This window comes from Camponotus vicinus, unplaced genomic scaffold, assembly GCF_025532165.1.
Source record: "Camponotus vicinus isolate PSW18456_S1 unplaced genomic scaffold, iyCamVici1.0 SCAF_1, whole genome shotgun sequence".
Lineage (NCBI taxonomy): Eukaryota > Metazoa > Arthropoda > Insecta > Hymenoptera > Formicidae > Camponotus > Camponotus vicinus.
Window position 1 is genome coordinate 9,860,117 of NW_028141945.1, and position 19,207 is coordinate 9,879,323.

Below are 19,207 nucleotides of genomic sequence, written 5' to 3' on the forward strand. Positions count from 1 at the left end.
GAATAAAGAATAAAATAAAAATAAAAATATAAGAAAAATATAAAATAAAAATATAATATATAAGAATAAAAATTATTTTTGTAAACTTTAAGATTTTCAAAATAGAAAATATCTTATATTCCAAACAAAACATATAAATAATGTTTTTTGTGTATAAAAATAAAAGAAAAATAGAGGAAAAAGGAAATCGTCAAATGCTTTTAAAATCGTTGTATAATGTGTTATTTTTATATTTTATTCTTTCGAGAACTGAAAGGGCGGAGCCCATTGGACACGTTACGATCTGTTAAAGGCGGCAAGCGACCTAGTTAATTCACCGATTCGTCTGATTAAACTCGCAGTCGTATTTACATTTGCCATTATATGCAAATCTGTTAATAATAATTCGCAAACTAGAAACATAGTATGCTTTGACATATATACGTATCATTTTCTCGTCATGTTATACTTTTTTAAACATAATATTTATCTTTTTATACATCATATAGAGATTGAATTATTTTTATAATCGTGTCGTATAGTTTTTCCAAACTACATCCACACCGTGTTCCAAAAGTTTCCGGGAAGCATGCCATTTTTGCGTTGTAGAACTAGGTTGTTTCCGATGAGACAGATTCTCTCGACTGAATATTTGCCCTCCGCTGGACCGCCGCTTTTCCACACGATTGCGTCGTGCCACGAGAAGGCGAGCTACGTGAGAACTCTTCGAAGAGAGATAAAGAGGGAGATGGGAGAAGAAGTCGAGATAGAACAAATCGTGGCGAACGTGCACCGGAATGCAGACATATCCGAGATACACTCGCCTCTCCTTCTCGCCATCTTTTCGTAGATACTTTACCCTCCGTGACGCAGTTTCCCCGCAAATGCGTTCTAAATCCGCATTTTCTCTTATTGGAAAATACTACAGAACGCTGAGTACGCATCGATGACATGATTTATTTTTCTTTTGCAGAGATCGCTTTTAGAACGGAGATTTTTATACGCAACAATTTGCAGTCGCGCTCTTCTACCTTTATTTTTATACACAAAGTTCGCGTGTTTTTATAAAAGCCTCGTATACCCCGTACACTTTTCGTGATCGTGCTTTGATTGCGCGAGAGAGGTAAGATTTTCGTAAAAGAACAGTACCCAAAGGAATTTTCCTTCATTTCTTTCTGGTACTAGGATATTTTCGAAATGAACGTGTTTGCTTCCGAGAGTGCACCATATTTTCGAATGCTTCTATAAACTCTATTCACTCCGCGAGCAGTTTCAGCATAAAACGTTTGTTGTCTTTCACAACTTTACCTGCCGCGCTGCGCTGCTTAGTTTCTTTCTTATACTTCATAGCCATTATTAAACATTTTTAAACAAGAGATAGATAGGAATTTTGCGCTGTGCTCATGCAGTATATTCACTTCAATTTAAATACGTATTATATATATATAACCGTATTATATATATATAACGTATTTTATATATGCAACTCTGTTATTAATCAATTATTCAAATAATTTTTGTGTGCGATATCGCGTTGGAAAAAATTATTTAAAAAGTCGAAACATTTTCCTTTATAGTTTATGCAAATATAACTATATTTTTTCAGTATTAAACATTCCTGGAATTATTTTATCTACCTCAGGTTTTATTCAACGGAAGGAGGGAGACTTTAATAAAACTAATTCTCATCGTGCGGTCAATCGCAACATATTCATTCATTTTCCAATGCAAATTTCGATGACAAATATGAATTGATCTTTATCGATCATCAGTGGTCAAATGATTATATTTATCCAAATTTTTAAAACCATTTTTGAGCTGTCGCATTTCATTACATTTACCAAACGCCATAGGCGTTTCCGCATTTAACCCAGAACGGTAAATATGCACAAATATTTGCAATTGATGTGTCCATCTCTCACAAAGTTTCAATTGTTTCTCTCGTTCTTCAATAGAACGTTATCATGTGCATAGTGCGTGAATTAACTCAGTCACTCATATAATTAATTTGTCCCAAAATGTATTATTAAGGATCGTCGTTTATCTACATTTTATCTACATTTTTCGTAATTTATGTAAAGATTTCAATAATGCAAAAACTTTGTCATCTTATAATATTATTGTCGATTTTAAATGTAATAATGTAATAGTAACAATATTCTCAATCTTTCTACAACGATATTACATTTTTAAATATAACGGATTTAATTCATCACGTATAAAAACTGTACTAGAAAAAAAGATCTTTAAATCGTTTTATTCTCGGTATTTTATCTGATATTGTGAATTTTAATTTGCTAATTGCGCTTCTTTTCTAATTAATTACTCTATATCTTAATCCTCTTATTATTAGAATATTTTAAAAAGAAGAAAATGAATAAAAGAACAACGAATGTTAACAATTATATCTAACAGGGTGAAAGTTATAGCTCTTTTTGAAAATCAATTAGGGTTGCACAAGATGAGACAATATTTGTAAAAATATTGATTTGTATCGAAAATTTTTAAAAACTTAAATCTTGTCTTGATCTAAGTGAATTCTTTATAGCAAAAATCTTGTATTGACTTGTCTCGATTTTATTAATAATTTTTATTTACTAATAATACTGAATAATTGTTTAAAATAATATTTAACGTAATCTTTATAATTTAAAATATAATTTAAGAATATTTATTTATTTTAAATACATATACATATATTTTTTTGAGTTATCTTTATGAAGAAACAATTGCATCGAAGCCAAAATGTAAACGTAACTCACAGTCTTGGTTTCTTGTGTAATCTTAATCAACATGTGAACATATTATAAGCATAAAAACTCGAGGCGATTACCTTTATTGATCGCAAATCAGCTCCCATATCTCACTCATAATTATTACATCTGTTGCAACTAAAGCACCAATGCTTTAACAAACTTGGCGCGCAGTTCTGCCAGACATTACTCCTAATTACCTTATCAAATTAACTATCCTTCCTTTATTCCGTCTCGTAGCAACAGCTGCAGTTCGAGCGGCAGAAACATGGCTTGTTCGCTCACGGCGCGGATCAAATTTTGACCAATTACTTCCGCCAACGTCGCTTTTATCGTTTACGACCGACACTAATGAACGCAAACTTGGGGGCGCCTGTTATTCAACATAAACTTTGGTCTCCGTTAACCAAATTCAGCCCACATTCGTATAATAAACACGAAACATTTATTATCCCGCACTTGCGTACAATTCATCAAACTTCTTCTCTATCATCGGACTTTTGGTGAGTTTCATCTCGGCATCAATTTAAAATGTTAAACGTAAGATTGGAGAAGATGAAAAAAATCTCATTAAAGCGAAGCACACCTAATCTGCGTAATATTACGAATCCGATAATGATCTTGCAAGCCAAACATTTCATCTGCTCGTTCTACTTCGATTGAACGAGACGTTTCTATTCTGATCTCCTCGACCGTCTCGAGCGAGCTTCAATATAGCAGACAGGCCGAAAGATTTTCTCGAGACTCTCCCTCTCTCTCTCTTGGCACTGTATTTTCTTGCCTTCTTTTTTTGGCTTCGAAGTCGGAATGCAAAGGATACAGAAATGAAGAGGGTACTTCCGTCCACAATTCGAAGACCTCATCGCCTTCCGCCTCTTCTTCGACCCGATTGTTCTATCTTCGTCTCGTCATGGCTGTCGCGCTCCTTTGTTCATTCGAGTTTCCCGTTGCTCTCGTTGCAGCCGGAACGAAGAGAAAAGGGATTCTCAGAATAAGTCCTCGCGGACGCTCACCCTTGTCGGATATTACTTTTATTCTGTTTCGAGCCTCGTCGCTGCCCGGACGACGTTCCTTCTCGAGCATCCTTTCATCTTCAAGTCGTTTTGTATCATCGCGATTGTATCGCTCGCGTGTACGTGATCAGAATTGGTCCCAATCTCTACGGTACCGCGATGGCATACTACTTTGGAGTACAATTTCCCGAATACGAAGTCGTATACCTCTCCTTGTGTGTCGTCAGCACAAAGTTAGTCACTGTTATGAATTGGAAAACAAAGTACGATTCTCAATCTCAAGAACTCAAGATAGAGAGATACATTTGTTACTGTCTGATCATTTTTCTCTTTACACAAATATGTCGCTCAAATACATTTAAACTAAAATTAAAATGGATACTTTTACGCCGACGAAAAATTGGAAAATGCTCTAAATATCGAAGCAAAAGGAAGAAAGAAATTCCAAAAATTTTCGAATTAACGATAAGAACTGATGCGAGTAATGGAAATTAACAAGGAAATAATTTCCCCACATTAAGCTTTTTCCTCTTCTCTCCTTTTCCTTCTTTTTCTGCTCATGAAATTCCCCGTTTTTTTAAAGATCTCGATGCATGTGGAAACGTATCAGCGTCGCTTAACATTCAATTAAACGAATTATCCGAGTCACGCGATCTTCTAAATCGCTTCGAAATTACATCGATGCGAGGAGACCCACACGCTGCAATTTATCCTATATCAAGCAGGAGATTCCGGGTGGTCGCAGAGCCGTGCGAAAAAAAAACAAGAATTGAAAGTCGATCGGAAGGGCGATCGCTTCCGGATGTAATTCCGCAAATACGTTTCGGTTTCCGCTCGAGCGAGCACGACCGCCGTCGCGAATCATCCATGTGAAATTCGTCCAGCGGCATCCGCGCCGAGTTACGCCACGCGCCATGTGCGGTCAACGATGCGCCTTTTTGCGGTTCGTGGAGCCAGAAAATGACGGGCGCGAGCCGCCCTTCTTTTTTACGGCCGGAAAAAGGGACGACGGCACCGAGGATAATCTCATCAACGCGACGACAGGGGACAACCCGGTTAAAGATCACCGGGTCCGCGACGAGTCGCCTTAACCACGTCGCACTAAATTAATCCACAGCCAAGTCCCTGCACATACTATTAATTGCCGTTCTATCTGCGGAAACGTCACGTTTCGCGGAACCGCGCGTTTCGGGTTGATTTAATTGTTTTCGCGATCGCGAACGTTCGCGGCAAACGGCTAGGCAAATTCGGTCGGATTAATCGAATTGAGTCACGCCGGATTTATAGCTAATTGGAGCGTGCCGCGTTGTTTCAATAGGCAAATGTAAAACTTTGACAGTATAATTACGGACGATCTCATCGATTCGATTACGATCAAGCAAAGAGACGCAATTTTTAGATTGCGCCGATGAATCTTCAAATTTTCGTTTGATAAAACATTACATGTAGTTGATTTTAAAGTCATTAATTGAGATCAAATAAAGTAATCAAATTTAAATAAATAAAACAACATATATTACACTTTTAATAAAAGTAAACGAAATTTCCAATGGTTTAAGAATTAATAATTTTATAATAATTATTAATAAAATCATTAATGCTATTATTTTTGAGAGACATGGTTGCATATTTGTACGTTGCATTATCATCCTCGTAACCAGATAAGCTGCGTTCATTATCTCCGAAATGAGTATCTTTTTCAAGATTAGAATATAATTGAGATTGAGATAAAAGTAATTAAAATATGAAAATCAGATTCGTTTTTCACATAAAACTCATTTAGGGATATATAATCAAGCTGAGATATGCATATCTCTAAATGTGGAGATGGAAATAATTTAAAACAAAATGCGAGTCTTCGCAACAGGAGATTGTGACTTTTCGTTTGACCTAGTAAAGAGGTCGAGAAAAGTATTTTATATCGCATTTAACGCACCTTTATTACGATCTCACTTTACAATAGTGACAAAAGATTGGTCCGGCGATAAAAGAATCGTTAAAGCTTCGATACGAAAAGAAAAACGAAGGTGAACGAGTATAGATCACAGGGGAAACGAGTAGTGTGAGCTTGAAGGACTAAAGGCGAGCGAGAGGATCGAATGAAAAGAACAGACAAGATCACGACGATGCATACGAGGGAAGAAATCAAACGGAAGACAAAGAAAGAAAGAAAGAAAGAGAGACAAGAAGAGAGAGAAGAGAGAGAAAAGAGGACAATTCACCTTCGACTGGAAAGTTTTTCAGAAAACTGAGGCGCGTCGGCCATTACCGTGGATTACAAACCTCTCTCGCTTAGCTTCCGCTACTTGGTCGGGGGCACGTAAACTGTAATACTCTTAGATGCCCAGCGGACGAAACTTACGTTCGCTTCGGGAGAGTTAAAAATTTATCCGCTTTAAAACTGATTAAGCAGCGCGTACGCTAGAATCCGGTCCGAGTATGTGTCTCGCTGGCGTCTTAATTGAAAAGAAAATCTGAAATCGTGATACCCCCGGAATGGCCCGCATGCAAGCTCGGGATGGCCGTGCGATGGAACGCACGGAGATGAGAGTTGGGATTACTCGTGGAGGGGTCGTCGCGCCATTTTTGCTTGCTGGCCGTCTTTTTGAATGCATTCGACTCGGGGAAAAACTACCTAATCGAGAACCCCGACATTACACTTTCACAGTTACTGCGAGACTTCATTGCGAGATACGGAAATTATTTATAGCGCGCCGCTCTGGCATAAATTCTTTTCCAGATAGCATTGAGAATACGCAGAATGCTCGGCGCGTTTTTACTATGCGATACACATAATAAAAATTGCTGTAATGATTAATATATATACAAAATATCAGTGCGCTGTCAATAATAAACTTAAATCATTTTTTAATACTGTTATATTTTATTTATTTTAAGACAGATGCAATTAATAATTTTTCAACTATTTTCTTCGTTAAAAGATAAGGATGTTTAACGTCAAATATATATATTATATCAAATATATATATTATACAATTATTATCCATCTTTCTCTACAAGCGAGATTTTATTATCATTATTAACATTAATAAGAGAAGCAGAACATTTAATTTTCACCGGAAGCAAAATATGCTCTCAAGCAAGTATCGTTTAGGTTTCGACACACAGGGAAGAGAAAGGATGTATATTCGTAAGATTCCCTGCGCAAGGAAATTCGGGGGCGAACGCCTCGGATGCCTTCGCGTTGTCTTAATATATTTCGTACTCGCAAACCGGGGGTTGGGTGGTCTTTGTTGGAAAGCCACTTACGCTTTGCCGAGATACGTAATCTTGCCCGATGGCTCCGGGGCTTACATCGATCTAAGATTTTAGCTAACGCGGCGTGGGAAACCAAAGTTTATTAAGAAGCCTTCGAGAATACTGAAGAGCGAGAGAGAGAGAGAGCGAGAGAGAGAGAGAGAGAGAGAGAGAGAGGGGAGCGAGAGAGAGAGAGAGAACAATATGTATTGGTTATTACGAAGGTAAGGTCCCCTCTAGAGAGCTCGGACTAGCTGCTAATAATTAATCTATCCATCTACCATGGCTATTTGCATTGTATTAAGAGATCCCTATAACGTCCAGACTGTATTAAAGCTATCGGCATAGAGTTTTCTAGCATTCTTATTTGTATGAATAAACTATGTTTCGCGATAATATAAATTATTTTAAAAAGACAATATGAAAAGTTTGCAATTATTGAATATAAAACTCAATTTGTTTTACTGTATCAATCTTTTTTTATGCATCCATAGAAGAAAAATCGGAAAGCTTATCATCCCGAAATAATTACACAGTAAAAAATTGTGCGTCCATATGTTAAAATTTTCTTGTGTTACCACGTTTCGATTAATACTTCAATGTAAAATTAACATACAACCTATATGTTATTATTTTTATAACGTTTTCATGTGTTACATTTATGTCACCTTCATAACTTAACACTTTGTATATGTCTCTTAGAAATGGAATATTATTTTGAGTATTTTTAACATAATCATTTTAAACAATCAACATGTCTCAAAGTCAGTTTAACATTCTAAGAAAAGTTAAAGTGAATCTTCAAATAATCTTAAACTTTACCATACAAAAATAATCAAATTTACTAAAATCAAGTGTTTCTATTACAAATAATTTAAGTTAAAATAATTACTATTATATGTTAATGTCCTCAACATTTCTTACGAGTTATTGCAACTATTTTTTCATGTAATTTTTAATTAATTTGTATGTTATTTTTACATTACACTTAAAGTCACAATAACAAAAATAAATGTAAAGTATCGTGTCAATTATTTAACATTTTAAGTTTGTCAATAAGTAACATGCGACGAATGAGTTATTTGAACTTAAAATTTAGAGTGGACTTTCTGGGACATGTGAAAAATGTTATAATTAACATTTTATTTTTTATTGTGTATACAACTGACATTCCTCAAAATCGAATCAAATTCGAGTGTCAACATGTGTATTGGAGTAAAATTTTAATACGATTATTAGAGATTTAAAGAAAGGGCTGATTGTATTTCCACATCAATTGTAACGTTAAAGAGCTCTTTAACAAAATAATATTCTGATGATGGATTACAACATGGGGTTAATCGTTACAATCAACCACTGTATTACGGCGATTCGTTATTGCCATAAAATAGGGCGCTTCGTACCGTGGTTCTCGGTCATGATAAACGTGACAAACGGTTTAAAAATAGTTTTAACCTAACGCGGCGTGCAATAAACGGACGAAAAAGAAAGATATTAACCGAGTCCGGAGAGAGGAGGACTCTATTCGGGGACACTGGGGCTAGCCTCGCCCAGGGTACGCAGTATCTCAAGCTAGCGTCTCCTCACTAGTTTGGTACTTGGCGGAGCGCTGGCTTTCATTGCGATAACAAACGTTATTTCCGCGCGCCGTGGAAGAAACTAGCTACTTTGGTGGCCAGGACGATGTATGTCGCCGATTTTTGTCGCGCGATTTATTCGGAGTTCAGTAAGCACGGCCGTGTTTTATGACGGCGAATTTTGCAAGGATATTGATAAGAAGATAATGGTCCAAAAATTATTTGTGACTCTCTCTTTCTCTCTCCGTCAGACTCGTGATAAAATAAAATAATTGAAGCATAGTAATAATTTATAATAATGTGATTTATTTTCGATATGGAAGAAATAGAGAAAAGTTTCCTAAATGTAAATTAAATGAATTATATTCTTGTATTATTACTCGAAATTGCGTTAAAAAGCATCTCTTTCATCTAGAAAGAGAAATGAATAAAAGAATAAAAAGAGAGAGACATCAAAGAAGGAATAGATTACAGTTCTCTCTTAATATCAACATCTTTTACGAAACATCTTAGAGAATCATTCTTAGAATATGATTGCTATCTATTACATCTAAATGAGCTACAAAGTGAATCGAGTATCTCATTTCGCGGTTAACGACAACGCGATGATATCCTAATTAAATTTATTCCGCGCGCGAAATAGAAGGAGGAGAGGTCTTAACGAAATAATGTCCTTAAACGAAGAACAAATGTTCGACAAAACATTTCCCAAACGCGGCTGGAGCTAATACCGTATGATCCGTCGCGAAGAATGAGGCGAGGGATGAACCAGGAGAGGGTGTCCCGGTCACTGTGCCCTGCGGGCTACATTTAAAAGTATAATTTAAAAATGGCGGCGCAGAACACACGAAATGGCTCATAAGCATAATTTATGCGGTCGTTTTGCCAATCCCCTCACCTCGCGAGATGAGGATGTCTCTCACACTTTCTCTCTCCCTTTTACGTTTAATAAAGGGCGTCTGCGTCGCGTGGCCAGGAGAGGGTTGTGCCGGTCTTTTTGTTTTGAAGGGAACTGTCGCCCTTCCTCTCGCTCTCCCTTACCTTTCATTTGAATTCGTTAACTCGGCGATCGTCAAATCCTCCCCATCTCCTTCCTTCCCCCCCGCTCACCCCGTCGAGCGCATTTCGGGCGGGAGCTGCGGGTGGAATCGATCTTCTTAGGAATTGAGGCAGAATAATTCGCAAGAACCGCCCGCGACGGCTTGCATCTCATCTGCGTCGAAATAAATTTTCAGAGAAGAAACTCGGAAACAGAAGAAGAAGGTGTTATTTGTTAGCGTCGGAAGCGCGTCGGGAGGACCGCGGAAAAAGAGGCGGCGGGGGAGGACGAGCATAATTTAGACCAAGCGCAACGACCGCGCCTGTTGTAATCTATTCAACGGCCGTCCAGATTGAATTTTTGTCAATTAATTGAATTTGCGCGCGACAATCTATTTTGCAACTATTAAAATTTAAACTCACGCGGTCTCCGTTACACAGATTTATTGTGCAAGTTAATTAATCCAACGTAGAAATTATGTTGCGTGACCATTTTTCAGATGTATTTTTATTATATTATATATATGTACATATATTATATATTATATACATGTATAATAAATATATTAAAAATTTAATACCAAAAATAAATGTGCAAATATATTGCAATAAATACAAAAATATCAGAATTTATTTTATTGCATAAATTTTGATATACTTTGTACGTGTAAAAATTATATATGGTAACTTTTATAAAAAAAAATTCCGACAACGGGATTTCTTCTCTTCCGAGGAATAGCTCTACAGGAATAAATCTATAGCTATTTGTAGCACATCATAAATATCCTATTGGACGAATCATTTCCGTTTGAAAACATCCTTGAGATATTTACCATTCTATGGCAGTTTTGATTATTTAGTATTTAATTATGCCCTAATTCCAAAAACAAATTGCTTTGTCTCTGATTCATTAATAAAATAGTCGTCAATTTGACGATATCAAAGAGAATTTACAAAACAAATCGCGATACGACGGATCATGCAAATGAATTAATTGTTGTCTTTTAATCTTTATTTACTTCAAAAGGATGTTTCATTGATGCAGAACGCTCAATCCTCGTTTTTGCCTACTAAACAAGTCCAGATATTTAAATTTATCTCCTTCCAACATAAAACACAGCTGTCATTTGAAAATGTACGCATCGCTTAATTTGTATCAAAATCTTTCTATATTTGATTCTTGTACTTTCTTTATTTATATGGAAACTTTAGAGATTATTAAGAAAATTCTAGGGAAAACTCTGAAGAAATTAATAAGCAACTCAGCATAGGTCACACATTTTAAGTATACTTGCTTATACAAGAATGATAAGTTTGACATTTGATATAGTAGCTAAACTAAACTGTCAAACTCGAGATAAGATCACACAGGCGAAAGAATGCTCCAGGGGAGCGGAAGTTATCTCGCTTACAGAAGCCGAGTTTCTCCAGGTATTTCGGATAGAGAATGATCAGTCGAGCGTGATGGTTTAATCTTTGATAAGGGAGTGTAAAGCCGCGCGATTTGTCTGGGGCGAACGACAGTCTTGTGGTTGTCGGTGTTTCCATGATTGGTTAGTTCTTTGATCATCAAGAGTTTTAGCTTTGCCGCACGTTGACGGAAGTCGCAGTTTTCTTCAAATCAACCGTTTGTGGGGTAAGCTTTTGGGGTATCGAGATACATATATCTCGTTTTATCTGCTGCGAACGTGACTGTATTGCCAGAAATCAACAAGAAATATAACAAAAGTATATTGCATTCAAAAAAATATAGTTATATACGTAAATAAATATTTACTTATGATAAATATTATCGTATATGTATGCAATATAGCTTTAACGAATGAATTAGAAAATTTTTATGATGTAATAGTAGACTTTATTCATGTTTCCGTAAAATAAAATTCGCAAACATTTTTGCCCTATAATCGTGATATCTTGTAAATATCAATTATAACAGAAACATTAATGCGAGTTTAATTCGATATAATTATTCTGTACCGCGCGAATTGGCCGCAGTCCAAGAGATACACATGGTTATGTCGTATGCATTTTCTCTTCCGTAAAAGAGAACAGTGATAAAATTTGCGACAAACTATGTACACTAGTCTGTTGAGACAGTTTACATAATAAAATTATACACAAATGTGTCCTGAAATTGAATTAATTATTTTTGAATGTCACACATGTACACACACGCAAATTATTAATCTTCTAAATTTGGTTAATTTGTTGAATTTGCATAAGACTGTAAACATGAAATAAACGGTGTGCTTTCGAAAACCCTTTTTAATGAGCCTTCCTACATTTCTAACGCGATTTTTTAGAGCTTTGTAGTCGCGTTTGCTAACTGGGTCAATTTGATACTTTATAATCATGAACTACGAATCCCTTTGCGGAAAATTTCGCGCGCGAAACAGATTGCTCCTTCTTTCGCGAGCTTCTATATGGGTTTAATGATGTATAACTATGGTTCGCAATTTCGTCGGCCGGAGAGAGCTTTTATTTAATGACTTGACCTATTTAAATGGCTTTCTCCCGAGAACTTTTGACCTTAAGACCTTAGAGAACCTGCTTAATATCTCACAGTATTAAAGTGCAATAATTCCCTGAGATCTTTTTTACATAACTTTGGTCTGACAGACAAAGCATATATATACCTTACCACGGAATGCTTGCGGGTACATTCTCGATAATGTTTGGAATGCTTACTCTAACCGCGTTACATAACAATAATTACATTAATTGCCCTCTCTCTCTCTCTCTCTCTCTCTCTCTCCCTTTCTCTCTTTCTCTCTGTGTAACAGCAAATATGAAAATTAAAGCTGTAAATAAGCTTAAGAATTAATTTAAAACGTTGTAAAAATTGTGTCAAGAGAGAACTTTATTCCGTCTTTTATGCTTCCTTTGTAAGAAACATATTTAAAAATGGCATATATATTATTATATAAATATATGTTATTTTTATTATAAATATAAATATAAATATTTATATAAATATTATTATATAAATATATAAATATATTATTATATAAATATATCATATATATTATTATATTTTTAGATATCAATTATAATGCTATATATCTTACGCGATTCTATCAGAAAGGTGAAATTATAAATTCTATAAGAATAAATTCTTATAAATTCTATCAGAAAGGTGAAATCGCGTCATGCAGCATTTTGAACCTGAAATTGAAAGCTCTTTTTCCGCACTTACGTATCAATGAGACAAGTGAATATAAATTGTAAAGAGCTCGGGACGCGCTCCGCCGAGAATTGCACTGTTTGCTCCAATCGTATTAAGCAACTTTGTAATCGGAGTCGATGAAATGAATTACTTTCACAAGTCGTACTTCCCTCATAAACTTCTTAACAGAGATCATCAGAGCTCATTATCGTAAATTTCTCTCATGTATATGAAATTAAATCGAACATATTTATGTATCCTCTTGCGAATTTATATATCTATCGATTATTATATCATGATTGAACTATGTTCGTTGTAAATCATTAAGCGAGACTCTTCACAACGTAGTTTGCATGGATAATATGAGACTTCTACGTCTCGCAGCTTCTTTAAAAAATTTCAACGAATAAGCTGAAACGAGATCCTTTATATCTATAGCTCATTAGGTGGAAGCTCTTCATGTCTGAGGTTGAGAACGCTCTTCGCGTTCTTCTTTTTCGTTTTACAAATTATTCAAAGTGCTCTGATTTTTGTAAAAAATTGGTATAAGTAGCTTTCACCTTCAATTACATCAAGGGCTTATTCTATGACGTATTATTCTCGGTACGCGGCGTTTCCTTCATTGACTGCATACCTTCCACCAACTAGTCGAAGTCTCCGAATGCCCACTCCAAGGCTTGAAATGTTTTACGTACTTGCGTTCACTGTACAATGCGTGAGATGTAAATGAGATATTGAACGAAACACATAATTTTTCTTGATGCCATTGATTTTAATATCAAGCTTATATCTACTTGAGGAGAAAAAAATGTTCTATATATGAATATATACATCAAATTTTGAAATATTACTCGACTAATATATGACTAAATTCGAGCGGGGCTGTCATATTTTATATTCATAGATTTATATCGAAGGGAAAAAGCGCTCGCGAGTAACGGAAACACACAGTTGAAAAATTGACATTTGAATTGTATCACGTTTACCTGTTCCGCGTTATCTATAATCACAACGCCGTTATTTGTTTGTGGAACCATGGAAATATCAATATTGCTATTTACACGGGAAACAAATAAAACACGGGGTACCATCGTATATTACTCAACGGAATCGCGCTTAATGCGATAATCAACGAGATCGTTCCCATCGAAACGGAAGCGACGTAATTTCTCGTCACTTTTTGCCGCATCAAATTGATCCATGTTTAGACAATGGCGGCGAGCATGGCTCGCAAAAAGGTCCGCTGGCCGTCGTATCAGATTAAACGTTTAGACAATGGCGCGAACTTTGGAAGTCTTCGTTCCCGTCAGTGTCGGCAAAAAGCGCGGAAAGCGCGCAGGCGAGACGTTTTATCTCCTACAGGGAAGTTTTCTCCGATGGCGCAACGGTGGATTTTATTCCTTCGCGCTTCGTACTTCCGGAGCCGCTACAATAAAGTCCCGTCGTTCGATAAAACGTCAAGCCACGAATTTCCGGCGACTTGGGAGAACGTCAACACCGAGGGGGTGGCGAGCGGCGACGTATGTGGAAAAAAAGCGTCCTTTACGGAATTGACGGGAAGTGCGCGGGGATATTTCGTCTCGCGCGGAAAACGCTCGAAAATTTTCACTTACGTGGGAAACCTCGCGCTGTGCAGGGCATGTCGGATTATCGTCCTTTTCAATGCGATGACTGGAATATTTGACGGCCGGATTTCTTTGGCGGAGGAAGTATTTGTCTTACATTTGGCGGAACTAATGGAAATGTAAAATTTTAGAACGCGGTATTACTAATAGTAAAGCATAAATGACAGCTGTAATTCATAAGAAATTAGAATAAAAGTGGAGTAAATTATGTATATATATAATAAATATTAAAAAATACTATATTATCTAATATTTTGCGATTATTTACAACATGCAAATAAAAATAATTTATTATATTTTAATAACATGCATGCTATTTTTAAAATTAAATATAAAGAATAAATTGCAGTAATTTATTATTAGTGATTATTCCTTAAGTTTCTCACACTTGCGATGCATTTCTATTTATTTTCGATATGTAAACTTTTATAAGCGCGCACTCTGTTAATATAAAATATGTGATTAAGAAAAATTTTGTATTAGAACACCTTGTTTCAGAAAGGTACCTCTATTTTGTAATTCGTTGTATTTTATTTGTCGCTAAAGGGTGCCGGACCGGGTCTTTTCGCGGCTTTTCGGTTTCCCTAGGGGACGACGATTTTCAACGATTCAATCAGCGCGGCCAATCGAATTCGACAATTGAGTAATCCGGTACTCCGTTCAGCGTTTCTTCTTTTCCTTTAGTACCTCCTTCTACTTTTCTCCTCACCCTCTTGAAGACCGAAGGCGCTGCCGATTACAGAGAAAGAGATCTTCGCGTACAACTGAACGCACGAGCGGAAGAAATGTAGAAAATAACGATGGGCCATTAAAGTGAAAAAACTCATGCCTCCAATTTGCGTTAAATTTTAAACGGAAATTTATTTCAATAATGAAAATGCAGTTTCAAAGTAGTTTTGCAACTTTAAGAGATATTTTAACTCTAAAATAAAATAAAATGAGAAATCAAGTGAGGTATAAGAAAAATGTAAAGTAAAATCGTAGAAAAATTTTAATGTGAATTATCCTTTACACTAAAATTATCTCTTACAGTTATTGTGATATAACAAAATGCAATATTTTATGCTTATACTAAAAGTAATCAAATTTTTAAATAATTAAAATATTGTTATAAATAAAAATTAAATATATAAGTAATTGCATATATAAAAAATTATTGCTTTTTTAATAACTATTTTTTTTACAATCGACATTAATAATTTAAGAACATTAAGTTGAGATAATATCATATATTAATTAATATGATATACTATAATTAGTAAGCTATATTTACTAAAATATACTATTACTAATTTGCTAGACTATAATTACTAAAATATTTTATTCTACAGATGTATAATATGATAAATAAATTAAAATAAAATACTGGAGACGAAATAGCAATGTATTACTTGGTCTAAATCGTTAAGGTACGAAATTAGAACAATTAAACTATGAAATTAAATTGCATCAATCCTTAAAATATTGATATTATATTTGTACAATTGAGTTTCGTTAAAATTAGTTTTTAAGGCGTATGTTGCAAAAGCACAATATGACCAAAATTTCTCTCACGCAATAACATATTTCGCACGTAGCTATGCGAAATCTCTTGCTCGCATCCCATTTTAATAAGAGCAAGAGAGGAAGACCGAAATTTTCAACGAATAGTGGCTGCCTGCTTTCTGCGAGATTGCATACCTACTCAGGCAAAAGCCAGTAGCATGTGAAAACTGCAGCTAAGAAAATTACTAATCGCCACGAATGCTAGAATTTTCACGTACATATATCGTTACATTTTTGTCAAATATAAATCTTACAAATTAGATTTGTCTGCAAATAATAAATTGTCCGTCCAGAATAATTTCCATATATCTCATAATTTAATTCTGTTAATCAATTATCATAATAAGATATATATATATATATATATATATACACACACACACACACACACACACACACACACACACACATATATACACACACACATATATATATATATATATATAATACCATTTTTTTACATAAAAATGTTTTATATATCATATAATATATATGCCGATTGAAATAATTTTATAAGTATTATATAAAACGTTCGAAATTTTATTTTCTTGAGCCTTTAAGTCTTTGAAATGGGATATACTCGATTTATTATAGGAAAAAAAGTCAAAGGATCTCATAACTGGCTTGGAACGTACGGTTATGCGACCCATATTTACGATCTGACGGACTATAAACTTGATTTATGACTCTAAAAAACAGTCTAAGCTAAATTTAATGCGCAGGAAGAATGTAATCTCCAAGAAACAGAGAAAAATTTTCAAAACTGTTTCCATCCTCGGCAAGATCGCTAAAAATACGAAGAGATGCGTGCATCTCCCGCCCTCCTTTTATCGAGGGACTTGTCGATAAACGTCGACGAAAAGTTGCGGGCAACCCGTTTGCAGAGATAAACGGCTTTCCACAAATCGACGCTGCAGTTGAATCGCGAAGGTAGGAAAATCGTAGCTACGTTATCACGTTTCTAGCTACAATCAATCTTGACTTCGACTTGTCAACGTCAACGACAATCGCGGGCTCATCATTCGCGTGAGAAATATTTTCTCTGGATCGAGAAGCTCATCTTTTAAAAGGCGCATACGCAAAGCGTGCCCTTCGCACTTCAAAGAAATAACCGCGAGCGATGCTTTAAATACAGATTTCCGCGTTTGATTTACGAGAAGCTATCAGAAAATATATCAATTGTTATTTAAGAAGGCATCATACTTTTTTCGCGAATAAATCTCAAAATTTTAAAAACGGATTCTGTAATTTTTTGAATCATAATTATGAAATAATTGATAGTAAATACATAATTATTTAACGAGATTAATTAAGAAGGCGACATTTTTTATTTAATAAAATATATAATAATATAATATAATATAAAATATAATATATAATATAATATAAAGTATATAATATAATATAAAATAATAATAATATAATATATAAAATATATTTTTTATTTAATAAAATATAGTGAAATATTATATAAGATACATATTATTACGAAAATAAAGTGTTGCTAATTATAATATTTATAATAAATGCCATTTTATTTTTAAGAATATATAAAATTCCTTGAAAAGATGATGGATATATCATCCCTCCAATGTATTTTATCAATATATTTTTATTTATTATATATTTTTTATTTTAAATCAATATATTTTTTAGAAAATTTTAATAACTCAACTGACTATTGTGATTATTTATTAAAACACAATTTTTCCCTAATGTAATCTTTAACACTTATTCTTTAAACACGTATGCGAGCTTTAAGATTGCGCTATGGTAAAAGTGTACTGAGTGACGTTTGCAAAGAAATAGAGGAAAAACTTTAAATTGGAGATGAGCTCTCTCTTTCTCCTTTCTTTAAATCGCTGTAGAATTTCACACCCAGAGGCTGTGAAGACTGCTTTACCTTCGTCGACGATTATCCGGCGTCGAGCATTTATATTCTCTTGCGGCGAATTTCCTTTATTTCAAACGAGAATAAAAGATACGCTCCATTGTGCCTTACATATTTGATGCGAATCGTTGATATATATTATATATATATACAAAGTTAATGTTTTATTTCCCTCCGCTTTTTTTCGGAAATAAATATAAATGGTCCATATATACATATCAAAATTTTAAAATTATTTTGAAGAAAATACTTTGATATACAATAATAAAAATAATGATCTCTTTCACGTGGAGCTTTTTCTGCTGCATCCGCTAAATTAGAAAAAGACCATTTCTTTCTCACGTAATAATACTACGGTCTAACAATTTTGATTCCATAGAAAATGTGTAAGAATATCTCTGAAACACACGTCATTTCGCGTTTGGCTCCGGATCCTTTGTACATTTCTTTCTAGCGGCGGGCAACGAGGCGCGCACCCATCCCATGTAACTTTATTTAATAAACCGCATATATACACATGTGCACATAGCGCAAACAGACAGCCGGCGTACGTGTGCGAATGCAATAGAGGAGACGCGCCGTACTTTGATGCCTCGGGCGCGGTGGTTTTCTCAATTTCTGACAATTTCTGTTTGGTTCTCCATTGATGCAGCCGCTGCCGCCTCTCGTCGCTCGCGTCTCACCCCGTCTTTCCTTTTCATCCCACGGCGGGGGTTGCCGCGAGCCCTTTTTGTCTTTCGCTGGCCTCTCGCGTTGCTTCTCCGCCGATTGTCGCGGTGCCGTCCTCGGTTTCTCGTCGCCGTTCCGGTGGAAACAATGCGCGTGCGGTTTCACAATATCGAGCAATCATTTATTTCCGGATTCGAAGGGCGGGGATATGCACGCGAAGGGAAAAAGATAGAGAGAGGGAGAGAGAGGGAAAGCAAAACGTGAGACAATTACTCAATGTTGCCGGAGCCGCGCCATGCTGGGTGGATTTTGCCGGTGTGGTTATTGAAGATAATTGGGAGCAGCCATCGAGAGAGACGAACGCTCCGCACACGTATATGTGTGTGAATGTGAGAGACACGACAGTATACCTATATGTTGATTCGTGTACGTGACGTTTATGGATCAGTACATGGGGGGAGGAAATGCAGAGAGAGAGAGAGAGAGAGAGAGAGAGGAATTCTTGGGTTCCACCAACGCCAACGGGGATTATTCGCTGTACTTATTTACATAAACATTCACCCCTAAGTAAGTGGACAACGTGGATTAGGCGTGGACGTACATCACATGGGTGTAGGAAATTTTGATGAATAAAGAATTTTGACACATAAAGAAATACGCAATAAATTGTACAAATTCAAATTTCTCATA

General features: G+C 35.4%; 2 protein-coding genes and 1 long non-coding RNA gene across 5 annotated transcripts in view; 1 reads left to right on the forward strand and 2 right to left on the reverse strand.

The window, feature by feature from the left end:
• LOC145973324 (uncharacterized) overlaps positions 1-9,724 on the reverse strand; it is a 43,720-nt gene extending 33,996 nt beyond the window's left edge. Inside the window, exon 1 of the long non-coding RNA XR_014439409.1 lies at positions 9,622-9,724. This is a non-coding gene — a long non-coding RNA (uncharacterized LOC145973324). The remainder of the gene's footprint in view (positions 1-9,621) is intronic.
• LOC145973286 (uncharacterized) overlaps positions 1-19,207 on the forward strand; it is a 165,698-nt gene that overhangs the window by 68,401 nt on the left and 78,090 nt on the right. The gene's annotated exons all lie outside the window — the stretch shown is intronic.
• Positions 14,922-19,207, reverse strand: part of Kl-3 (dynein heavy chain 8, axonemal kl-3) — a 207,218-nt gene continuing 202,932 nt past the window's right edge. The window contains exon 67 of the mRNA XM_083102472.1: positions 14,922-15,141. Within this exon, the coding sequence (XP_082958598.1) occupies positions 15,093-15,141 (49 nt within the window). The 3' untranslated portion in view covers positions 14,922-15,092. The remainder of the gene's footprint in view (positions 15,142-19,207) is intronic.